Source organism: Pseudomyrmex gracilis, unplaced genomic scaffold (assembly GCF_002006095.1).
Source record: "Pseudomyrmex gracilis isolate BER0280 unplaced genomic scaffold, ASM200609v1 scaffold_74, whole genome shotgun sequence".
Taxonomy (NCBI): domain Eukaryota; kingdom Metazoa; phylum Arthropoda; class Insecta; order Hymenoptera; family Formicidae; genus Pseudomyrmex; species Pseudomyrmex gracilis.
In genome coordinates this window covers 554161-578517 of record NW_018020658.1, presented here as the reverse complement: position 1 = coordinate 578517, position 24357 = coordinate 554161, and the positions used below count along the sequence as shown (strand labels likewise).

General features: G+C 38.7%; 5 protein-coding genes across 8 annotated transcripts; 2 read left to right on the top strand and 3 right to left on the bottom strand.

Annotated features, from left to right (window-relative positions):
• The first annotated feature begins 451 nt into the window (after positions 1-451).
• LOC109854782 (WD repeat-containing protein 59) lies at positions 452-7340 on the top strand. 4 transcript variants are annotated; one of them, XM_020428229.1, is made up of 20 exons: positions 452-1189; positions 1311-1360; positions 1531-1666; positions 1797-2010; positions 2094-2227; positions 2297-2446; positions 2536-2692; positions 3091-3170; positions 3237-3303; positions 3390-3598; positions 3715-3978; positions 4038-4188; positions 4272-4462; positions 4540-4670; positions 4759-4980; positions 5186-5315; positions 5786-5815; positions 6445-6602; positions 6748-7001; positions 7099-7340. In XM_020428229.1, the coding sequence occupies exons 1-20, from the start codon at positions 1139-1141 to the stop codon at positions 7236-7238; spliced, it is 2919 nt and encodes a 972-aa protein (XP_020283818.1). In that variant the 5' UTR covers positions 452-1138; the 3' UTR covers positions 7239-7340. The 4 variants fall into 4 exon arrangements, with proteins under 4 accessions (XP_020283818.1, XP_020283817.1, XP_020283820.1 ...); XM_020428228.1 differs by having other exon boundaries at positions 4537-4670; XM_020428231.1 differs by lacking the exon at positions 5786-5815 and having other exon boundaries at positions 454-1189; positions 4537-4670.
• Positions 7273-10194, bottom strand: LOC109854783 (adenosylhomocysteinase). The gene is made up of 6 exons (XM_020428233.1): positions 10053-10194; positions 9487-9677; positions 8719-9060; positions 8115-8330; positions 7751-7977; positions 7273-7664 (listed from the first exon to the last, which is right to left on the bottom strand). The coding sequence occupies exons 1-6, from the start codon at positions 10075-10077 to the stop codon at positions 7367-7369; spliced, it is 1299 nt and encodes a 432-aa protein (XP_020283822.1). The 5' UTR covers positions 10078-10194; the 3' UTR covers positions 7273-7366.
• Positions 10195-11196: 1002 nt separating this feature from the next.
• On the bottom strand, positions 11197-12546 carry LOC109854880 (leucine-rich repeat-containing protein 23-like). The gene is made up of 4 exons (XM_020428447.1): positions 12166-12546; positions 11811-11982; positions 11398-11681; positions 11197-11301 (listed from the first exon to the last, which is right to left on the bottom strand). Exons 1-4 carry the CDS (start codon positions 12544-12546, stop codon positions 11197-11199), a joined length of 942 nt encoding a protein of 313 aa, XP_020284036.1.
• Positions 12547-13105: 559 nt separating this feature from the next.
• On the bottom strand, positions 13106-13671 carry LOC109854786. Its single transcript, XM_020428236.1, has 2 exons — positions 13586-13671; positions 13106-13445 (listed from the first exon to the last, which is right to left on the bottom strand). The coding sequence occupies exons 1-2, from the start codon at positions 13655-13657 to the stop codon at positions 13218-13220; spliced, it is 300 nt and encodes a 99-aa protein (XP_020283825.1). The 5' UTR covers positions 13658-13671; the 3' UTR covers positions 13106-13217.
• Positions 13672-15942: 2271 nt separating this feature from the next.
• On the top strand, positions 15943-24141 carry LOC109854784 (protein big brother-like). Its single transcript, XM_020428234.1, has 3 exons — positions 15943-16347; positions 17589-17780; positions 22539-24141. The coding sequence occupies exons 1-3, from the start codon at positions 16171-16173 to the stop codon at positions 22950-22952; spliced, it is 783 nt and encodes a 260-aa protein (XP_020283823.1). The 5' UTR covers positions 15943-16170; the 3' UTR covers positions 22953-24141.
• Positions 24142-24357: the final 216 nt, after the last annotated feature.

Here is a 24357-nt window from a genome sequence, read left to right as displayed (position 1 = left end):
AAACGTCACGCGTAAACCACACAAAGCGCTGCGCGACAGAAATAGAATCGCGGGAACCGCACGACGCAGTCGCTCCGTCTCTCTCGCACGCGCGCGCTCGTTTCGCGTTTGTCCTCGTTCGCGCGCGATCGCTTTAGAGAGGCGCGCGAGTCGCCGACCAATCGCGTTACGTCAGCGGCGCGCGTGTGTGCGTGACGCGTTCATCGCGCGCGCGCGCGCGCGCGTATGTACAGTCGGGTGCATTAATAGAGTCTCGAGATAAACGGAATATAATCGGAATTTACAAGGAAATTCCACGACGCATGACCGATCTGTTCGTAACTCGTGTTTTCAAACAATTGTTGTGTTATTTAAAAATTATATATATCATAATATTATAAAAATATTTTTATTAACGTTATTATTTATACCCACACAGCGGTTCTAATTCTAGATGCACCGCTGTACTCGCCTATACTCTTCTTGAAAAATTACACAAAAGTTGGACGCAATTAATGCACTTGCCGTGTACGTATACATGACCTTATACGTGTTGTGTGTATGGTGAAACCAGAATTGTGTTTCTTTTCTTTTTTTTTTTTATCTTCTCTAACTTATCTCACCGTTTTAGACTCTTATTCGCGCGTAGAATAAAATCGCTTCATGTTACAGGTTTTATGAGTAAAAAGCGCGAGAGAAGATTTAAAAATTGAGTACGAGATAAATTTATAAAGACGATCATTTTTCCTCACACATATATTCGTTTTTTTTAATTTATAACAAATAGCTTTATTTTCTCCGATTGATTTTACCATTATTTTATTCTAAATAATACAACGCACGTTAAAAAAAAAACAAATACCTGGTTAGAAAAATAGATTATAGATTAATCTGATGTTAACAATTAATTAACATTCTAATTTTTTTTTGTGTATATTTTATTTGTTTATATACGTGCCTCTCTACTGCATAATTTCTGTCGGTATACATGTATACATGGTGTGTTGTATATTGTGGTGCCTGTGTGTTATGTGATGGAGAGCAGAAAAAAAAAGCAAATCGCAGAGTAGAGACTGCGAGGACTACACTACCGTGCGGACGATTCTAACCTTAAAGCGGAATGTGACACATCGAGGAGTTTAAAAATTTTGCTGCCGAAATGTCCAAACGAAGCGGCGATTATGTCGTTACGGAGCACCGCGATTTACAGGTCGGAAAAAAAAAAAAAAAAACAATCTTTCATCGGGAATCACGTCAACGTCTCGTCTTTGTTTCACGTGACAGATGAAGAGGATTTATATGTGATTGTATGTATCTTTCTTTTGCTTCAGGCCAATGCCATGTCCGTGGATGCTACCGGCAATTATGTTCTGTTAGCTGGGTAAGTAGTTAGTAGTTATTTGCAAGTAAATTGCCAGTTTTTGTGTACAGAAGAAGATTGCAAAGTATACTGTGTGGTGTTACTGCATAGAGCAAAAATAATTTTATACATATATATATATATATATACTGTTTTTTATGGAAAATAACTATATCATTTTCTTTGTATAGACGTAGATATTTGGCAGTAAAATACTTGGATGAGGATACAAACACAGTAAAAAAGTTCCAGCGGCAGAGCAAGTATGAAGTTGGCTGTGCTGTGTGGAATCTGAACATCCAAAATTGCCATTTATGTGCAATTTCTGTAAGAACTTTCAAATACAAATGTTTTTGTAATATATTCTCTATAAAGAATTTTAATTTTTCTTTCTCTCTTATAGTATAAAAAAAAAATATATTTACTATATTTAGTAAAAAGAATTTTTTTATTTTAGAGTAATACACGTATCGAGATATTGAGCCTCAATGGAGCAGGAGGATGTGAATTGCAAACCACACAGAGCTTAAAAGCGCACACACGTGTAATTAGTGATTTAAGTTGGCATCCTAAAGAGGCAGATATTATCGCATCCTGCAGTATTGATAGATTTATACATATTTGGGACATAAGGGATCAAAGAAAGCCATGTTTGTCTCTGTCCTCAGTTGGTAAGCTCTAAAACATACTTGGACAACTTGGAGATATTAATTTTAATCGCAAAAAAAATAGAATCTTTGTGTTCTTGTTACAGCGGGATCGACACAAGTACGATGGAATCCACTGTCATCTCATATTTTGGCTACGGCACACGACGGCGACGTCAGAATATGGGATCAACGAAAAGGAAACATTCCTCTTCAATACATAACAGCCCATTTAACAAAAGTATACAACTTTGTTATATTAGTTGTAGCGATCTTTACCAGAAAGTCTCAAAATCAAGGATGATTTTAGATATACGGTTTAGATTGGTGTCCCTTTCAACAAAACCATTTAGCAACGGCGAGTCAAGACTGCAGTGTCAAGATATTTGACATTCTGAATCCGCGTAGCGTCGAGCACACTTTGAGAACAAATTCGCCTGTCTGGAAAGCGAGATACACAGTAAGCACACTCAAGTAACAATTTTCAATACAACGTTAAAGCTGTATATATATATATATCTTGTGTGTATTACTTATTGATTTATTCAGCCCTTTGGGGAAGGGTTAGTGACAATAGTAGTACCGCCTTTGCGACGAGGAGAAAACAGTCTTTTGCTGTGGAACATACCGAACTTCGGTGCACCAATATATACGTTTGTCGGTCACACGGACATAGTATTAGAATTTCAATGGAGGCATTTGAAAGGTATACACATTGTCACACACTTAACATTCTTTCTAGAAGATATACTAAGATAGGGAGAAGAAAAAGGGAAGATATAGAGCAAATAAGTGAACAAAAAAATCTCTAGTCGGAAGAAAGATTAGAGAAAAAATATGGAAAATATGTGGATACAAAAACAAAGACGTTTAGAAATAGAAACACGGTAGATTTGCTTACGCAAGTAGCAGCGAGATTAGATTAGGAGTAAAGTTAATCTTAAATTGGAATCTATTTTTCATATCTTTTTTATTATACTAATATAAGTCGAGTGAGAATGAAGATTGGAACCTTGAGAAAAACATTAAAAATACATATCTAATCTACTAGATATGTATTTAACTAAGACAGTGCTGTAATTGTATTCGCATTTACTTGTGTAGATACTAACGACTTCGAGCTTGTCACGTGGTGCAAGGATCAGTGCCTGAGAACGTACAAAATCAATCCTTTCATAAGAAAGGTGAGATCATATCTTTTTGCGAATTAAAAAAAATTAATAATAAAACATATTTTTCAAATTTCTTAGTTGTGCAGCAACGGTATAGACGACGGTTTGTCAGTTTATAGTCAGTATTCCGAAGAGAGCAATTTAAGTGAGTGACGTTATCAACTCAGGTCGTTATTTCTGTGCGATAAAATTTTTCACATTGTTACACAAGTAAGTGTGGTATATTTTCAGGAACATTACAGTCCGTTCAAGATCTACAACTCAACAGTTCCCAGAACGAGCCCGAAATAAATTATATCACGACCAAAGTGGACGAACCTGCTCCGCAATCTGAAACCACGAATCTTTTAGACAATTCCAAAAAAATCTCGTCCCCAACTCAGCCAAAGAGTCTACAGCAAGAATTCTCTCTGATAAATATTAACATACCAAATATAGAAGTACTATATGATTTAAATTTATTTTACTTGTATTATATATATTTCTTTTTTTTTCGACAAAATTATCAATTGACGAACAAACTGGCTGACGCATCTGCGTTTTTTGCGACTTTTAGGTAAACGCTATGGATGCGACAGAAAGGAGTTGCACGATAACCGCCAGTACAAAGAAATACAATGTGATATTAAAAGTAAATTTTCCCGAGAATTACCCGTACAGCGCGCAACCGACGTTTCAGTTCTGTCCCGGCACGTCGATCGACAATGCGATGATAACGAAATTGCTGAAAGTTCTTACGCAGACCGCTCAGCACCGCGTTAAGAAGAACAGATCCTGCTTGGAACCGTGTCTTCGGCAGTTGATTAACAATCTGGAGAAAGTAAGCATAATCAATTCTTCATTTATTTATTTATTCAGTTAATTAATTAATTATGCTAGATGTGCAATGTGGACGTGGACGAGACTGATCATATACCGTACTACATACAAGATAACGGCAACTTTTTGAGCTCGCCGAATATGTGCGCGAATTATCAGGATTCTTATATACCGTTTCCTAGAACATCCGGCGCCAAGTTTTGCTCCGTAGGTGTGTACACTGTTTGTACGCGGCGTGAGTTGTACACTTGTACTTGGTTCTATTCTTTGTCTTTTTGTTTTTGTTTTGGATAGGTATGCTCGTTTGTTTCGGCCGTCCGTCGTACGCGAGAAGGTCATCGTTGAAACCAGGAGAGACAACACCCAGAGCGCTGTCTGCTCTGGACAACAGTATCGGCAACGGCGAATCTTTTATGCACATGTACCGAAGTTCCTACGTATCGAGCAACGATGTGTCTATCAGCTCGTATTACTTTCAGGATCGCGTAAGTCAGTTAAATCGCGATAAATATCGGATAAAAACAGGATTGTGTATTAATGATAGCGGCAATTTTTTCAGCAGAAAGACCTTCGACGTGGATTGCACAGTAGAATGCACGATCGATCGTATTTCAAGAATTATCATCCCATGGTCATGATATACGATGCTTCGTCTTTGTTTTACGTCAACAAGGAACTCGCTGAAAAATACACGTAAGCGTAACAATTGTACATATTGAGCGGGTTGTGCAACGTAAAAAAAAAAAAAAACAACAATAAAACTGTTTTATTTTTTACTTAGGATTGACACCACTGACATTCCCACCATGTGTCAGTATAATGCGAACGTGGCTGCTGCTCTCGAACGACCTGATTTAGTTCAAACTTGGTGTTTAACTGGCTTGATCATCTCCCAATCCTCCCAATCCAACAACGAGCAGACCTCGTGTCAGTCAAGTTTGTCTCCCGACATCGACGCTCCGTGGCCCTTACATCCTTGGGGCCAAAGTTTAATTCATTCCTTGTAAGTAAGCAGTTACTTTGATCATCTGTTTCATAATAATTAAAACTATTTTTTTAAATACGTGAAAAGTTTCTTCTTTAGTAGTTAATATTTTTTAATTAAAAAATTTTCTTAAAGAATTGTGCTTTTTTAAAATATGTTTTTAGATTGTCACGTCACAGTTGTTACTAATCGATAAATTTAACATGTTAATATTTTTGCTCAGAGTGCAACATTATGCTAATCAATCCGATGTGCAAATGGCTGGAATGTTAAGCTGCGCTCTCAGCAATCGTTTGGAAAACACGGATGTCGCGCAAACCAGTCGGCTAATTAGCAAATCCGTGAACGTCAGTGTAAGTAATGTAATTTCATACGAAAGAGCAAGATGCGCGGATCGCGCAGTTGTACTGTGAACGTTTCTCTTAGCACAATGTGGCACACTGTCTACAAAATTGAGAGGAGAAATTATGTGTGTAAAAAAAGCACGTTTTACCATGCCGACGACAGTTTCGTCTTCCGTATTGAGTTCCTCAATATTTGTTATAAGGATAGAGACTTCTTATGCACAGCACGTGTCTCTTTCTTCCGATGCACGAGGGAACATAGTTTTCGTGTGATTTGTGTAATGTCTAACGTCTTGAATACGATCGGTGCAGTATGTTATATATATATATATATATATATATATGTATATATATCGGCGTTATGTAATACTTGTTTAAATAAAATATGACGTACTGTACCAACGTATCTTTTACGTCACTCAATTATACATACATCACAGCTAACAATATAATGTTTACGTTTGTTACGTTTGTTATAGAGGCTTTCCACAGGAAAATGGTGGTTGAAGGTAAGATCTCCGAATTCTATCGAAGTGTGTTGTGGAATATTTCAGATTTACTTAGAATTCTCTCTGTTACATAAATCAATAGTTTGTGCATTGCCTCTCAGCATCGGAGTGGAAGCGTCACTATCACCACCAAGCGTGCAGACTTGCTCGCTATATCCCCCGATTTAGTTCTGGCTAAGAAAATTTTTGCACTAATATTGCGTGAGAGATATAATTAATAAAAGCAAAAACAAAAACAAAAAAAAAAAAAAAGCAAAAATTGAAGCGTAAATTGCTCGTAGCAAATCGCAGTTGGTGGTTAATACGTGCTGTTTGCCGTAATTAACAATGTAATTTGCTATGATTATCTCACCAAACAAACACCCATTATTTTTAAGGAAAGCTCATATGTAGTGATTTTACTCATTAACAAACGAATTCATTAACCCTTCCTAAGTGCGGAGGGTCATATAAATTATATAAAGTTTTAACGCATAGTATTACGTATATTAATAGTATATTCATAGTATTACGTATAATTACAAGTGTAGATATATATGTATATGTGCATATATATATATGTGATATATATATATGTACACATATATATGTCAATCTATTTTATACGTTCGATGTACTTTTTTTTATAGCCTGGGGGTTCGCCCTATCACACGATACATCTCGCAGACACGTTAGAAGGATGGAATTTCCAAAGTTTGAAGCAACATCGATCCAATTCTTGGTCAGAGTCGCATGACGATTTGAAAGTCATTCAAGACACGTTTGGAGACTCAACAAAACCCACTAAGTATGAACAGTTAAAAAAACAACACGATTATTTTAAGTATTTAAACAAAAAAAAAACACCTAAAATCTGCTAAACTGCCGTTTTACACGTCTTTTTCAATTTTGTGACGCGCGAAAATATTTCGAAATAATTAAATGTTGCACAGGTTACTCGACGAGAAATACACGGCGGTGTATGACGGCTACAAGAAAGCTTACGCGGAAGCGTTGCACAGATGGGAATTACTGGATGCTCGTGCACAGGTTCTGAAGCATCTTAGCGCGTCGCCGTTCGATGTGCAGAAGAGCGCCGATTTGCAGTGTGAGTGTCGATCCTGCGGCAAGATCAGCCAAGGTCCGCAGTGCTCAAACTGCAAAGGATTGAGCTTCCAGTGTATCGTTTGTCATGTCACGGTCAGAGGTTTGTCAGACCTTTTTCTAATTCGATAACACATCAAAATCGTAATTTTGAATACAAGAAATTCGTAAATTATTGATTTTTTGGTTGAAAACTCTAGGTGCGAGTAACTCCTGCATGTTCTGTGGTCACGGCGGACACATTCAGCACTTAGCAGCGTGGTTTGCCAAAGAGACAGTGTGTCCGACAGGCTGCGGCTGTCAGTGCCTGCACGAAAATTCAATGCTGTTTAAAATATAAAGGAATAATGTATGTAGAATTGTACATAACGATCTGTGATAGTTGTCGCTATTAAAGAACAAATTTATTTATAAAATGCGTTTATCAATAGCCCACTGTTTTATTATTGATTCCTTGAACATGAAGTACTAGTATCGGTAATGATCGGGTTTATAAGGTCCTTCCACAGGTATGTCCAGATATTTGGCCTGTTCAACGGTCAGTTTTGTCAATTTTACACCCAGGTGATCCAGATGCAATGCCGCAACTTCTTCGTCCAACTTCTTCGGCAGCATATGCACGCCAATCGAATACTGATCTGATTTTGTCCAGAGTTCGATCTGCGCGAGCACCTGATTTGTAAACGAATTGCTCATAACAAAGCTTGAGTGTCCTGTCGCACAACCTAGGTTCACCAAACGACCTTGCGCGAGAAGAATAATATGTCTAAAAAAAAATTAATAAATACAATATGACACACAAGTCGTGAAACAATTTCTTTGAGGTTTTTGCGATTTCGCACACATACGCACCTGCCGTTTTCTAAACGGTATCTGTCCACTTGCGGCTTTATATTTGTTTTTTCCACGGCGTTCTTTTCCAGCCACGCGACATCGATCTCGCAGTCAAAATGTCCGATGTTGCAGACGATTGCATCATTCGGCATGCAGGCGAAGTGGCGAGCTACTATGATGCCTTTACATCCTGTAGTTGTCACGTATATCTGTCCCTTCGTAGACGCTTCCTCCATTGTCGTTACCTGAAAGTTGGAACTATTAAGTAATCTTGATGAAACCTTTAATTAATTTCATGATGTTCAAATAACGATAAATTTAAATTTTGATTTTATAATTGTTTATAATATAACTACAATCGAAAAATTGTAGACGTTTGTACTTCGTATCCTTCCATGGCTGCTTGCAGCGCGTTAATGGGATCGATCTCCGTGATGATAACGCGACCTCCCAGAGCTCGGAGGCTCTGCGCGCATCCCTTACCAACGTCTCCGTATCCGGCGACCACACACACCTTTCCGGCGATCATGATATCAGTTGCCCTCTTGATACCGTCTATCAGCGACTCCCTGCATCCATACAAGTTGTCGAATTTGCTCTGCCGGATCGAAGTAACAAGTGAATTAATTTTTTTTTTTTTATTGAGTTCTGATTAATCGTTCAACAATTTTTATTGGTTCAATAAACCTTTATTTTCCATTTTACTTGTAGAGTACCTATTTTCTCAGAAATAATATTATTGCGTCAGAAAAACAAGTTTTAAATTTGTCAATTATACATATCTGTTTATCTGTTTCGTTCACGTTTCTCTTGCGTAATCAGTTTTATTAACACTCAAGTGACACGAACGATGACTGACAATTTCGATCAAAACTGTTCTCAACCAAGTTTTTATTCCGTCTGGTCTATTTTCCATCGAGTCGGACGGTCAATTTCTGTATTTTAGAACTCTAAACCCACAATGACATATTTATAAATGCACAAACCTTTGTCACGGAATCGTTGACATTAATCGCCGGCACTTTGAGCGTATTCTCTTTCATCATACGGTAGAGATTGTGCACTCCGGTGGTGGTCTCCTCGGATATTCCACGACATTCTTCCAGATACTGCGGATACTTAGTGTGCACGAGATTAGTCAAGTCGCCACCATCGTCGAGGATCAGATTGAGCGGCTTACCGTCCTGAAAGACGAGCGTTTTTTCGATACACCAGACGTACTCCTCTTCGGTCTCGCCCTTCCACGCATACACTGGCACTCCGGTCTTTGCTATAGCTGCTGCCGCGTGATCCTGCGTGCTAAATATATTGCAGGACGACCACTGTACCTACAATCCACAAGAAACAATTTTGTAAGAACTTTGGATACAAATTAATCGCATACCGAAAAACAAACGTTTTAAAACTTTTTTTTTTTTAACTTTTTTTCATAGTAAATTATTTCAAAAAATTGACGTATGTTTTGTGAAATATTTTACATGTTATTAAAAGAGTAAGGTTTTGTGCGTGTTGATTATATGCACAGAAAAAAACTGAATAATATCATTGAAAGATTCTTTTGAGATGCAAACATGTTTTTCATATTGTAATACGTTGTTCAGTTGCAACATACATGACAAATAACACAACACGTTATCTACAACTCTTGTGCAAAAGATTGAGCAAAAAGAGCTTTTTTACAACAGTGTGTCACGCCTGATAATCAGCGTGCTAGATATATACGTAAGATTAGACGTTATTATCTTGGTATTTACTTCGGCACCGAGTTCCACCAGAGTTTCGATTAGCACTGCGGTTTGCACAGTCATATGAAGACAGCCAGCAATTCGCGCGCCCTTCAATACCTTTGACGCCCCGTATTTCTTTCTGATCGCCATCAGTCCTGGCATTTCGTTTTCCGCCAATGTGATCTCTTTGCGACCCCATTCTGCCAGCGACAAGTCGGCTATTTAAAAAACACAAAAAAAAATACGTTGACATTATTAGACACGTTTTCTCGCGGAATGTAGTTTACTGCAACAAATTTGCAAAATTATTACACGGTAGAACTTTATCCGGCTAAGGATTTCTTTTGCGAACGCAAAGAAATTAAATATAATAAATTTTAATTATATACAGATAAAAAACGTATTTTTTTTGAATGTTTACTTTGCGTTGCTAATTTACACGCCAAATATTAAGAGACATCTCACTCGTTTTTCACAGAAATTAAATTATTTCGCAACGAGTACATTTGCTTTGCTCCGAACCATCGAGAGAGACAACCGTCATTCGTATTATATTTCAAACGTATATGTTATACTTGTTTCTTTGTACTCACCGACTTTGTACGGAGGCTTGGTCATGGTGCTGATATATATATACGGTTGTTTTAAACGACGAGTGTAGCGCGGAAGAACACAATGGGAGAAACTTACGTTTCGCGTCCTAATATAATATCGCCCTTCTCACGTGGATACGCCGGTACGGTACGGTACCCGCACCATTCGCGACTGATCGACAAAGAGAATCGATTGCGCCGTGTTATCGATTGTGAGTGAATCGATTCGATTCTCTCGCGAGATGATCACGTGACTGCAAATCGGCGTTACGTTCAGTTGCGTCGCGCGCGAGTTGCCTTACGGAAGTGTACGAACGTCGCGGCTTCAGAGGAGCTGGAAAAATGATCACATCTAGGTACAGTTTTTGTATTTATTGTTGTTTTTTTTTAATAATTACTGTCTATGATGTCAGTTTTGACTATAATATGTCGCTTTTATGATCGACTATCGCGAAGATTGCATCGCAATCTTCGCGCGGGACAAGTTTCGGGAATCAGATGGCCATGTTTGAAACAAAATAGATTGTTGATATATATTTCATCGCTTACTTGTTAAGCGTTTCTCAAGTGAAAAAAATAACGATTTAGCGACATAATATTGTCTTATAACATTTTGCTTAGAATATCGTCGTGTTAAAAAAGATCGAGATCATTTATATGATGTTATATTGTATATTTTATAATTGTGATTGTTACAACTTTATCCGTATATATTCAACTTAATTATAAAAACTATAGTACGCAATAATAGTGCAATATTTTGACATTATTTCGACACAATCGTCGTTTTCATAACATTTTCATAACATTTTTTTCACTCATTGATCGATAAGTGACTCGGTACTTGGTACTACGTACCGTTGTCGCAAGATGACTCTAGTTTGTTATTATATACTATATTCTTAGCAGGATGTGCCAAAATTATCAGATAATTTTCAATCATCGCAATTGTATGGTGTAGCGTAAATATAAGTTTATGGTCTCTAGAGCTGAATGTCAAAAATAATTTATTTATATTCAAAAGTAACTTTACTCAATTTGTTTACTCAAAAGTAACATACAATACATATGCGATACATAAAAAAATGTCTAACAAGAAATCAAATTAGACATAAATATTTTCGAAGATCTTTTCGTCAAATTTTCAATTTTGCAAATCAAAATCCTCAAATCCGTTTTTCGTCATTTTCTTTAGCAAGTCCTTCGCTTTGTCTCTTTCCCGATCTGATATATGATCCTTATCGATTTTCTTTAATTTTGGAAGCATCATCAAAATAAATAATCTATATTGTTTTTGTCGCTTCTCTTTTTCTTCTTCTTCTTCTTCTTCTTCTTCTTCTTCCGCTTCTTTTTCTTTATCTTTTTCCAGAAAAGGATTTTCTAGGACGATAAGAATTTCCAGACTCGGCAAGCAACTTAGTTTTCTCAGCTCCGAAATCTTTGTGAGCTTGTTGTTGCGCAAATTGACATAATTCAAACTGAGACACTTTTCGGTGAAGCCGTCCAGGCTCGCCAACTCGTTGCTTCGCAGATGTAGCATTTTCAGATTTACGAGGACTTCGAGATCTTCGATCCTTTTAATTTGATTCTCGGCCAGAAACAAATGCGCGAGACCGGAACAGCAAATTCCTGTAAAGAAAATTATAAACATTTAAATTCGAAGTATTTTTTGCGTCGTAAAGCCAATTTTTTAGTCACTCTCTCTTTTCATCTTTTTTCTCGCAACTTTGGAACGCGTTTTTTTTTCGCAGATCCTACCTATGGTGCTGTCGAGCGCGTTGCCACGTAATTCCAAGATCTTCAAGTTAACGAGAGTCTCGGGATCCAAGGTTACGAAACGTAAGTCGTTGTAATTCAACTCCAAACGTTCAAGTTGCTTATGGCGGATGCCGGATGTGTCCGTCACCCTGTTCTTGTTCAGGATGAGTTGCTACACGATTTAAAAATAATCTTATTAGAAGAAACAATGTACTATGTGCGAAATGTCTCTCTCTCTCTCTCTCTCCAGTAGTTACAATATAACAACAATCGCGAAAAACAAAAGTAGTTTGTTCGGAATCTATTTGAAAAAAAATTATATACGATAGCCACTCGAAAGATCATGAAAGATCACCTGCAAATAAGGCATTGGTTTTAAATCTACGGTGATCAAAAGATTCCGATTCGCTTGCAGAATCTGCAGATACGGCATCGTCTCGAGCGCACGTAACGCCTCGGAAGTCAATCTGTTCCCAGACACGTTTACGTAGCGAACGTGTTCGAAGAACGATATCACACTTACATCCGTCAGATTCCTGTTGGAGGCGTCTAAGCTCAAGTAAGCGTGTTCGTACGATTCGACGCATTTGCCCAACGTATTCAGACACTCGCCGGCTTCGGCGTGCGTCAATGCGCGCGATTCAATCCACGACTCGCTCTCGTTCAAGTCGCATTGATTCTCTTTGCCGAACTTCTTTTCGGCTTTGTAGGTTTCTACGTCGGCGAGCTTTTTCATTTATTCTTCAGCACGAAAAACGAGACCGTTGAGAATACAGACTCGCATGATTCAACGTAAATCGATATGCGTATCGATTTGATTTGCACAATACCAACAATAAATTTATAAATTAGCTCCTACACCGAAAAAATTGTATTCTTGTTTTGTGAGGATATCCCACTTACTTTAAGTATATTTTATACTAAAATAGGCGCCAAGAAGAGTTTCTTATTTTAAGAGGAAAATCCTCTAAATAGTAATATTGATAAGAATATATACTGATTAGAATATAAAAAGCCTCTATAAAAAAACATATATATCTCAATATCGAAAAAGACTATATTCTTAAATAAAGAATATATTCTTAATTTCAGAAGAATATCATCTAAAATCTTTAAGAAGATTTTTTAAGTATAAAATCTTCTACTTACAAGAATATAATTTTTTCGGTGTAGACAACTTACATCTAGATGGAAATTAAGTAGACAATGAGAGCTACACCAAACACTTATGTATGTATGAATAGTAAATTTAATTTTGACAAAAATAATCAATATCGTGTGACAATTATGAGTTTATAACTTATAAGTAAAATTAATTCTTTCTCAGGTGAATGTCAATGTAAAATTAAGTTATCAATAATTCAGCTCGTTCTGTAGAGAGAAAATTTATCGATTATCCTCTTCTTTTTAACGAGTCCTAACGCATCTCGATTCTTGCCATCGCACTCGCTGCGTGTCCTCTGCGACTCGTTGCTTTCGATGCATGATATCACGAAGCTTCTTTAAGAGGATAAAGTTGTCTCTGACAATTCGCGCCTGCCGTTCGCGCTCCAACTGCACCCTTTTTGCGTTGAACGCGACGTGAGATCTGTATTCCGGTGGATTCATATCCACCGTCGCTCGGGCCGACTTCACCTGCGGAGTTTAAAAGAACAAATTGCACACAAATTCGAGGTTTTTGGAAGCGCGACGAAAGAAATCTCGGCCGATGAAATATTGAACAGATGGATGCATTAAGGATCAGTCGTTTGTAAATGTAATTCACGATCACTCACTCTGGAACGGTGACGCTCGTACGCTTTGCGTCGCCAGGAAATCTCGTCCGCGCTTTTTCCTCGGCTCGACATCCTGCACACGCTGTGTGTTTACAAGTATATAGTACCAACAAGGTTCGAGTTTCTCTGGCAACGAACGTTCGCGAAGCGTATATTGATCTCTTTCGCTTTTCGACGCGCGAAAAGCGAAAATTTTGTCAGACAAAAAGTGAGAAGTCGTATTAATATTTTATTGTGACTACCAATATTTAAAAACAGATGTCTTAGATAATTATCAAAGATTATTTGCGGACGTTTGGGTGAATCTTTACGAAATATTGCTAAAACGTTACGATATTGTTACATAGTTTACAAATATTAGAAACTTACAAAATTGGTAAGTGAAATTATATATCGTCACTCTCTACGTATAATTACATAAGTGTCACATATGGGATTTTCAGTTTATTGCATAGTGACACTCAGAAAGTCATGTTCTTTGTGGTCACCAAGTATTAAAAAAAAATATTCATAAGTAAGGTAAAAATTTAAAACCGAAAGATCCCTTAACTAGGGAAACTATATGAAGCTTCAAACTTTTAAACTGCTCTCCTCTAAAATTTGCGTTTTGGAGTTACGGGATTATACGTAGGGAGTGACGATATATAAAATAATCGAATAAAAGAGCTAATCTTTTGCAAGAAAAATAAAAATGTATCTTTGTCAAACCATGTTTTCTTCGCTGTCTCGTATTCAGAGGCAGCGTTCACTACACAGTTTTAACAACGTGTCATACGCACGCACGTGCGCGCGTGTATATTTCCTCCCTTTGCGTGTCCCAGGAGGGATACAGGAGGCTACGGATTGGCGAAGCAGCTGGACCAATAAAGCAACAGGAGGCGGAGATTCGCTCTTTCTCCGATCGAGACGTGCGCGTAAAATTCCCGTTTACCACGCTTGAATATTATTCATGTTTATAATATATTTACGACGAGTGAAAAAAAAAAAAAACGATCTCCGCGTAACTTGCGCATTGATGTTTTCGAAACAACCATTTTCATATCTAAAAGAATAACGAAACAAGAGAGATCAAGGATCTTTGCGACAGAGTATTTTGAAACAAATAATGCCGAGAGAAACAAGACACTACGGTCTTAAAACCATAAACTCGCGGAGTTATACAAAAGAAGACAAATTAGAAAAAGTTGCAACGCATTGTGAAACTTTTTTTTTCCGCATTCTACCGTGCAGAATTGCGACATTCCGTATCTTTGCGATCGTAACGTTTGTTTTTTTTTTTTTTTTACCGTTGTTTTACAAAAACAATATCGCATTGTATTTTTCCGACATTGACACACGAGCCGTAATATTGTCAGTGTTGACGCACTGGATAGGGAAAGGAGAAAAACGAATAACCGCGAGGTATATCTTCATGTATCGCCGATAAAGCATCGCGCGCTCACCGAAGAGGGTCTTTGATCTTAATCGCGCGCGCGGATCCTCGACAATGATCCTCTCAAATGGATGAGCCCCGCCACTCGAAAGAGAGACACGATGAAGATCTCTCGTCCCTCGAGGGGATACACGCGGGTTGTTACACTCTTAAGCAGACAGCCGGCGCACCCGAAATGGATATACTCTCTCCCCCTTCTGCAGGATATACGTACTTCCCGTGTATATCTCTTTATGAGGGATACACCGTAGCCAGCCAATCCCTAATACTCGACGATCCCGCTATACGTTATATCGCTTTATTGCGCCCTTCTGCACCTCTCTGCAAGAAAAGTGTTTTATGACTGCCTTTTTTCCGAGTAACGGCAACACATTTTATATCTAAAGCCTTGGAGAAGAATCAGGTTTTTAGAAGGAATAAGGAATAGAATCAGGTTTTTCTCCGCAAGGACGTTGATTTTTTTGCCAAATATTTTATTTTATTTTATTATTATACATATATAAAAAAAGGATTTTTTTAAATATTAACTCCAGGAGTTAATTCATTGCGTTACCCTTGACTTTATTTTTTTGTTCGAGAAAATAAAACATCTTGAAACGCCATGGTAAAATTGACGAGTCGCTTTTATGTTTGCATTTACAAAATTATTCAAATCTGATCTGTCGAGCGCGCTTTAACCCTCGATGCCGCGACACGCTCGCGAGATCCGAAACACTTTTGTTCCGGGATGAATCCGAGAATCTCCCGCCGAATCGGCTGACCGGTCGCCGAGATAGCCACTGATTTTCACTGGCGAAAAAGCGGGGAAATCAGGAGGCGGATCCAAGAGAGGCGTGTCAGAATCATCCGGGCAGAGAAGTGGGGTTCCAAACACGCGGGGAGCCCCTCTTATTTCACGGCGCATCAGTCGACATTCAGGCGCCACGCTGTGTGTATCGTTCATTGTAAAGAGAGTGGTGGTCGCGCACATCTCGTGTAAAAGAATCCAGTTGGATTCTGTCCTTGGAATTGGTTTTTCGAACATTGTTTTTGAACGTCTCAGTGAAGAGAGTGACCTGACACAAATTGTGGGAACATCCCACCCTCCGAAACGTGATTTTTTTCGCTAATTTATCGGTAAGAAAAAAGTCCGATTTATTTATCGGCCCCGAAGATGATGCACGCAATGAGCGAGCATGGTGCTGTCGGCGTAATACCGTTCGACGGAATGGGTCTGTACGAACAACCGCGACCAACTCGCTTAGTCTTCAAGATGCCACGAGTCGTACCGGATCAGAAGTCCAAGTTCGAGAGCGACGAGCTCTTCAGGAGATTGAGTCGCGAGAGCGAGGTGAGTTTTCCGAGAGAAACAAGCGCCCCGATAACGAAAAAACCATAGTATAATAGAATATTTCATGATACACGTGATTAATCCTATATTGGAAAAAATACTGATAAAAAAAAAAAAAAATGACACGGCGTGAGTTTTAAAATAAGAAGAGTAAACATAAAAATGATCGGTGAAGTAACGGACTATGACAGAAGTTGGTACTCCAATCAGAATTATTCAGAAAAAAAATTTTCAGAAAAACTTTCCTCTTCAGAGGACGTAGAAAATTGTTTATAACAGCTTCAAAATTGATTTACTCCGTTTGCAAATTTTAATTTTTTCGAGATGGGACGGAAATTTCAATCAAAACTAATTCGAAACAACAGGTAAAAAAGCTCATGTAGTCAAGCAAAAATATCAACAATAAATATCCGTAATGACGTAGCAATAAGAAGTTTTTCTTGAGGAAAACTGTTATTCTGAGAGTGTGACTGTTATACGTAGTCTTCGAACGTTTCCCACGATGTTTGGAATATTACTTATACATGTATACATGTTCTGATGAACTGTCATTCAACGTACGCTTTATTATATACTGCGAAGATAATTTATATAAATGTTTCATCATTTCAACAATAATTAAGACACGATAGAAAAATCGACGCAACTATATAGAGCAATGCTCTTTCGAATTTCTCGTACAAATATTTATTTATCGATATTGCATTCACATATGTTTACAAAATAATACACGGTCGTATGTTAATTGCGAATAAACATTAAGTATTGTCTTACATTGTATAATGAAACATCGAATTATTGTATGCCACAATCAATTTCATAACTGGATCATCATAGGAAATGCCTTTGGACTTATGTGGCGTAATGAGAAATCTCGAAACACATGACGCTAAAAGCCGTTCTCTCTCAATCTGATACACGGACGAATATCATGCCGTAGGAATGTTGTCCTTTCTTCGAATTTGTCTAGCGCCTCCGGAGATCACACACACAGGAAGAGTCAATTAATATTCTACATCATTTCCTAACAACGTTATTTCTGTGAATTTTTGTCGCAGTTTAAAAAAAGAAACTTAGGATAATACTCGCGAAACTATATTTCCTCGCATATTAACGTCAGATAATCGAAATGTTGAAACACAAGAATTTTTTTAAATAACGTATTGTCACTTGTCTAAATTTTTATTTGTATTATTGCTGTAAAATATCGCTAACGAAAGTATTTCATTATTCTTTTGCAGGTGAGATACACAGGCTATAGAGACCGGCCAATCGAGGAGCGACAAGTACGATTTCAAAATGGCTGTCGCGAGGGTCGCACAGAGATTGCGTTCGCGGCAACGGGTACCAATCTTCAACTTGTTTTTGGCACCGCGTCTGGAAATTACGCAGTCGACCCGTTGGATTGTGATTTCGAGAAAGAACACGGCAAAGTAAGTCGCTCTCTTTGTCTAGAAAAAAACTGTCGCAATTTTGCACAAGCTTCGATCGTTACAATATAAAAAGAAATCAAATAGTTTATATCTTAAACAAACACGAAGAAATTGAAAGTTTAAATTAGAAATTGGAAATTTCGTGAAGATTCCGCAGTGACTTCGAGGATCGGTATTAAATTTTTAATTGACAAAAACGTATCGTTGAAATTGCATCAAGTTAAAAAGAGCGAACGAGAGGATTTTTCGTTTTTTGAAAGCGGCTTTGAGATCGTCGTTTCGGGTTGATTTCCGAATGTGTGTTTTTTGGTTTTCGTAGAAAGCCAAATCGCGCGGTCGTAATTGGATTGTACGAGCCGGCAAATTAGGGACCCGTCGGACATGGATCCGGTCTTAACAAAGGTATACCCACGCTTCTCCACGAGGGTGTCCAGCAATTTAGTGCCCGACCGGCACTTCTCTCTCGCCGACAATGGCGCCGATATGTCACCCCCGCATCTGGTCTCCCGGAATTTTGGGTCTCGCTCCGCAGGAGTCTGTTCTGAACTGACCTAAATTTATTTTTCCGGATGTATTTCTGTTCCAACACGTTCGACGTCAGAACGGTCGATTTAGACGTAACGCGATTGATTAATTGCGTGCGAAGAGTCCGCAAGAGCTGTTTCGTCATAATGGATCTCGGATTTTTTGTGAAAATATGCGGTTTCGTTTCTTGAAGTAACGATGTAACGATGATGGTGTTTTTCTTCAAAAAAAAAAAAAAAAACTTTCGTTTCGATGACACTTCTTTCTTATTACGCCGGCGCCAGGGCCGACGCCTCTCGACGTCGCCATCGCGATCAATAGCCGCGTCGTCGCGACGCCATTTTGCAAAGTGCGCGCGCGCGCTCATCTTTTCGCGAATGTTCTTCCGAATCGCTTAATTACGTCGCTTTGTCTCGCAATTTTTCAAAATCGGTTTACTTTCCAGAAAAATTCTATTTTACGCAAATCATATGAAAAAACATTTAAAAAATATTTTCTATTGCTTATTGCTATTGTTTGTCATCTCTACTCCGATAATTATTTGCTCCGCTCGTAGTTTCTCGCAGTTTCTTTCATACCAAGTTCTTTTTTAACAAGACAGACGAAATAAATCGGAAACGAATCATTAAATTCCGGGCTTGGAGCGCGTGGCGCGTTGTTTACGGGACGACCCGCGGATTTCGTTTTGTTTTAATCGACAATGAGCGGAGAGAATAAAGAGCGGCGCGCGACCACACGTGTTCATTGTGCGCGCCGGTGTGCCCCGTTGCGCGACGCAATAATTAAAGGAGCGACTCGCGATCAAGATGTAGATAAAGAGAGCGTGTGCAGCGCCGCGATAACGAACCTTTAATCTTCCGATCGCTGTTCGCCGTAATGATTACACTGTGATTGCTCGAAAAGGAAATAAAAGATTTTACTGAAGCTACGTTTAACTGAAATTAGAGAGCTTTAAATTTGAATATTAGAAAGGTTCTTACGATGTCGAATTAAAAGACCGTCAAAAACTAAGCACGGATGATTGGCACGTAGAACTAACAAAAATTAAATTTCTTTATTTTTACTTCGCTTTTGTCACTGTCCAAGATGACTGCAGCGAGTATCCGGCAGCCAAAAAAAAAAAAAACGACAAAATTTATAGTTTGGAAACTGGATTAGAAAGCGAGTTGCATCCTGTGCGTCGTAAAATTCAAACACACAGGACTGGACCCCGGACGAGAGACAAAAGACGAGGCGCAGACCGTATGTCCCCCCGTTGTTCCTTACGGTCGGGATATCGTTGACGAATGTTTCGCGTTCGCGCGCCATTATATAAGTGGACCCAACGCAAAAAAAGGCGCCGGGCGGCGACGCCCACCGAAAAACAAAAGGCGTGAAATAGCCGGTCGTTTGTTTCGGACTCGTCGCCGTCAATTTTTCACCCTTTTCTCCCGCGGCAATCTCGGCACTGCCCCGCTCCGTGTTTAATTTTTTTTTTTTTTCACCTCGGTTTTCTTTCCGCGCGAAATGCAAATGAGGAAAGGGTTGCGCGTCGCGCGCGCGTTACAGTTTAAATATCGCTGACTATTATATTGCGACGGTCGTCACGCCCGTCTAAAGAGAGGAGCAGCGGAGGAATGAGAAATAAATGTTTTTCTTGCTGTTCCTGTGCTTCCTCCGTGAGAAAACGAAACGACGATGACTAATGACGATGTCGGTCGATATGTCGTCCGCACGTTGAATTCTCGCCGTCGTGTCGACTTTTTGCGACTTATTTGTCGCGCTCTCGTCGCCACCCAGAATACACACACGTTCCCAGCAATGTCAGATTTGTATATAATACGAGATAATTGCGCTGCGAATATACGAAAGCGCTGGTTATACACATGTGCTAGTTTTCGATTTGAAACGTGCGGTTTTCCGAGAAATAACGTATTTTTTTTTTCTGACGTTAGAAGAATTTATTTGACGCTAAATGTTATCTTTTAAGTTTATAAAATATGTGCTTTTACGTGGAAACGCACGAGGAAGTGCACGTGCGCATGAATATATTCTGAAAGACACGGCACGTATTTTCCAGCTGCCGTGTTTACGTCTCATACTTATCTTAATATGCACTTCGCGTGTGATTTAACGCATAATAACTTCGTCGCGCTACATACCTGGAGACATATTAATATACATAAGTTGCGCGACAGCAAAACTTTCCGCTACGAGATCTAATCCTATACGTGGCGCAATTTGCTACGCGTACATCGGTAGTTTTTTTTCTATTTCTATCAGTTTTTACTTTGCAAAAACATATCAAGATAATTTAATAGCAAATATAAACGATGATTTTTCATTTTTTTTTATTTTTTTTATTCTTTAATTGATTTCAATCGATTATTGTAGTATGTTACTTTAATCGTCTGAAAGAGATGACGGACGGAATAAAACGCGAAATTTTGAAGTAAAAAAAAAAAAGGAAACTTCAATCGGGCCCTTTGAGGGCAAAGGCCATAAGCGATTCGATTATCGGGAACGTTTAAGATCCCGCCGCTCCGCGTCAACGCACCCCGTGGCTCGATTATTACTGCATAAAAATGCATCCTGTGGAGCATTGTTGACGGCGCAGCTGTAAGTTGCGACGTCAAAGAATGTAACGAGATGTAACGTCGTTTTCACGTTCGAATTTCACAGCGATTTAATTGGGTTACAAATATATGGAAGTTTTGTAAAAAGTTATGATAAATACAAACTCTTTTCATTTATTTGAAAAAATTGAGGAAAATTTATATTAATAATAGGTATTATATATTTGACATATATTGTAAATATCATACTTGTATATTATGAAAATTATTACAAAAAATTTGAGAATAATATACAAAATAATCTATCTGTTCTCTAAATTATTTTGTTGATTGTATGTTGCCGGTTCTTTTTAAATCAAGATCTCGGTTTCGTTCTGGTTTTTCCCGAGCGTTCTTGACCTCGTAATAATATCTGGGCTTTGCGACGGGACCGGAAGTCGGGTCGGTTCCAAGAAATAAAATAACACCGTGTCGTCGGCACACAGAACCCGGTATAATCGTGTGTAGCTTTTCGAGAGCCGCCTGTTAAGAGTTTCCTCGGAAAACACCGCCTGACGATCTTTCCGAATTATAGTGCAGTCACATATGTATACGTCCACATTTCTACTAAATAAAAAAGCAGCTTGACATCATTTAAACTTTTCAACACTCTTTAACATTACATTACTTTTATTTCTTACATTATATAAACTAGCAACCAGAAAATTAATTTTTAATTTTTTAAATTTATATAAACAGAAAGACGCGCTTTTAGATTAAAAATTTTTTGTAGTCTTGGTGTATTATAGATATTGTAAAATAGTTTGACCGCTCATTATTGTTTAATCTGCCATAAAGCTCGCAACAAGCTTCGAAGTAACTATCACGCGAGATAATAACGCGCTGTTGCACGTCGTCGCGATTTTACGGCAAAGAATTGTGCAAGAATATCGACGCGAAAGTTTCTTGTGCCCGTAATTGATTTCTTACGAGAAACGCTCAGGTAGAGCGTCCACCTTCTTCAATCTCATCTCTCGAGATAGACCGCAGAGCCTCTCTCGTACCTTCCAATCTGCGTAATCGTTCTCCGGAAATAAGAAGCGTTGTCGGACACGAGAGAGCGAGGCGCGTGATTGAAAACTTGCGAGTCGTGGCTCGTAATGGTCCTCCTCCTCTGCAACAATTCACGTCTACAGATTTGGAAAAAAGAAAATTAAAAAGTTACCGAACTGAGACGCGAGTTGAGATAAAAAATCGGCACGCCTCGTTGTTCTTTCTCGCGCGTGTGTTTCGACGAAAGGCAAATAATGCGCATGTTGAATCATCAACTTTAATCACGATAATAAAATCTAATTGATGCCGTTTAAACTACGCTTATAAAGATACAATAGTTTTTATCACTAAAGAAATATCGTTCTATTTTTAAATAAAATTTAAAGCCTTCGTCACAATTAATCCTACCGAGTCCCCAGCATGAGAATGTGCAATCACATGAAACCACTTTTTCGTCTCAAGATATACAATACATCCAGTATCTCTCCAATTGTGCAAATTCCACTCATCAGGCTGGAAAGCTGTCCGTCCGACTCTCTCAATCCACGAACATCCGAACCGATATCCTGATCATATCCATCGAATCCATTAAGTCCAATTGAGCGATAAACTTACGTTACGCGTTCCGTCGCGTCGTTTTTTGCAGGTGCATTTGCGCTCGCACTTGATCATGAACGGCGTTTGCGTGAGGTGGCGAGGTTGGATTGACTTGGAGCGTCTGGACGGCGTCGGTTGCTTAGAATATGACGAAGAGAATGCCATCGAAGAAGACAGACTGTTGCGGGAACAATTGGAGCGCTACAATCAACGGCTGCGCGAGTTTGAGGAGAAGCAGCGAGTCTTTCGTACCGGAGCGGCGGCCGCGGCGCAACCGCCTCATTTGAATCACCACTATCATCATGACACTCACCATGCTGCTAGCCATCACCATCATCACCACGGTCATCATAGCCGGCACGTGGGTGGCGCGGGTGCGACCGGCGCCACCGCAACAGGAATCGAGCCTCATCTGCCGCATCGCCAGGACCCCGAGATGGAGGTGCGACTGCGGGCTTACTGAGGCGCGAACCAAAATCTTGCGAACAGTCTTGAAGACTGTCAAAGATAATACGCGATTTTTTCGATCTACACGACGAAAAGATCTTTTCCCGCGTCTCGAGTTGTTGAAATCAATCGTAAAGATGAGAAATATAGATTTTTGTCTGTTCTGCGACGAACGTAAATATATTTGGACGACGTCAATACACTGCATGCATTAATGCTTTTCGCAGGAAAAAACGCTGTGCTTCCTCTTTTACACGCGCAGTTGTTGTTGTAAAGAGGAAACTACTTTTCCTCTCGGAAAAACATCGATGCATCGTGGTTATATCGAACAAAAATTATACAGTCGTGAACAAAAAAGCTGAGGAGAGGTTTCTTTTCTTACGAATACCGAATCGAAATTGCTGTTGGATATTGGATTCTGAATATTGCATGTTGGATTCGATATCTAAATCAAACTCCATCGAGATTCCTAAAAAGAGTTTTCCGGCCTTTCTTTTCGACTACTACATAACAACCAGGAAATTTGTTACTTTAGTTTTTTTTAAAACCTGTGTGCGTTTATGAAGGAACAAGAGCGAAACATTTTTTTTTCCCATTCCATTCGACTGATCGTTTGAGAATTAAAAAAAAAAAAACGCTCACTTTGGACATATCCTGTAATTGTTTTATGAGCTTGTCATAAATTGATGAGGTTAGTGAAATCTACTGTGGGACAAATATGACCGCAGAACAGATACTTTCGCGAGCATCAGGGGAAACGCGGCACGACACATTAATTTTATCATAATTGAATCATTTTTACAGAACAAAACACGACAGAGCACATGACGAAAAAAATGTAGCATTAAATTTTTTTTTTAATTTATTTAACGTAATATTGAAAAAAATATTTTAATTAACAGACTTAAACAAAACATTATCGATTCGCGATGTCCCTCAAAGGGGACAACAATTGTGTCTCGATCAGATATTACCGGATATGGATCTCCGAGTTTCTCAGAGATCGTAAAAGTAAGTTTTGCGTCTCCATTTGTCTTCCACTGCGCACGAGAAAGACCGCCGCATCTCCTCTCGCTCGCGAGAGCGATCTTCACGACTGTTGCGTTCGAAGAGAAGACAACGATCGTGATGATGATGATGATGATGATGATGATGATGATGATGATTACGTCACACGAGTATATACGGCTTGTCATTGACGAAGCGAGTGAATCACTATCGTCATGTCGTGCGCGGGCCGTATGGAGAAAGAGAGAGTAACGATGAGTCAGTCAATGAATCGTTGCGTCTTGCTTTACGTTTTACCTTTTTTTTTTTTAGGTTGAGTAATAATGTGATCCTCATGAATATATCTTTTGTTATATTATTGTACATATTTGTAAAGAGTTTATAGATTAAAGATATCATTTGCGTCATCGACA

What these genes read in the sequence shown, in the direction of transcription:
- LOC109854782 (XM_020428228.1), top strand. Translation starts at nt 1,139, where the DNA reads ATGTCCAAACGAAGCGGCGATTATGTCGTTACGGAGCACCGCGATTTA. An exon ending in TAACAGCCCATTTAACAAAA is followed by an intron (nt 2,228 to 2,296) that starts GTATACAACTTT and finishes GGATGATTTTAG; the next exon opens with ATATACGGTTTAGATTGGTG. An exon ending in TTAACATACCAAATATAGAA is followed by an intron (nt 3,599 to 3,714) that starts GTACTATATGAT and finishes TGCGACTTTTAG; the next exon opens with GTAAACGCTATGGATGCGAC.
- LOC109854783 (XM_020428233.1), bottom strand. Translation starts at nt 10,077, where the DNA reads ATGACCAAGCCTCCGTACAAAGTCG. An exon ending in CAAGCCTCCGTACAAAGTCG is followed by an intron (nt 9,678 to 10,052) that starts GTGAGTACAAAG and finishes TTTTTTAAATAG; the next exon opens with CCGACTTGTCGCTGGCAGAA. An exon ending in TCAACGATTCCGTGACAAAG is followed by an intron (nt 8,331 to 8,718) that starts GTTTGTGCATTT and finishes TCGATCCGGCAG; the next exon opens with AGCAAATTCGACAACTTGTA.
- LOC109854880 (XM_020428447.1), bottom strand. Translation starts at nt 12,546, where the DNA reads ATGAAAAAGCTCGCCGACGTAGAAACCTACAAAGCCGAAAAGAAGTTC. An exon ending in AACCAATGCCTTATTTGCAG is followed by an intron (nt 11,983 to 12,165) that starts GTGATCTTTCAT and finishes TAAATCGTGTAG; the next exon opens with CAACTCATCCTGAACAAGAA. An exon ending in AAAAAGATAAAGAAAAAGAA is followed by an intron (nt 11,302 to 11,397) that starts GCGGAAGAAGAA and finishes CCAAAATTAAAG; the next exon opens with AAAATCGATAAGGATCATAT.
- LOC109854786 (XM_020428236.1), bottom strand. Translation starts at nt 13,657, where the DNA reads ATGTCGAGCCGAGGAAAAAGCGCGGACGAGATTTCCTGGCGACGCAAA. An exon ending in ACGAGCGTCACCGTTCCAGA is followed by an intron (nt 13,446 to 13,585) that starts GTGAGTGATCGT and finishes TAAACTCCGCAG; the next exon opens with GTGAAGTCGGCCCGAGCGAC.
- LOC109854784 (XM_020428234.1), top strand. Translation starts at nt 16,171, where the DNA reads ATGATGCACGCAATGAGCGAGCATGGTGCTGTCGGCGTAATACCGTTC. An exon ending in GATTGAGTCGCGAGAGCGAG is followed by an intron (nt 16,348 to 17,588) that starts GTGAGTTTTCCG and finishes ATTCTTTTGCAG; the next exon opens with GTGAGATACACAGGCTATAG. An exon ending in TCGAGAAAGAACACGGCAAA is followed by an intron (nt 17,781 to 22,538) that starts GTAAGTCGCTCT and finishes CGTTTTTTGCAG; the next exon opens with GTGCATTTGCGCTCGCACTT.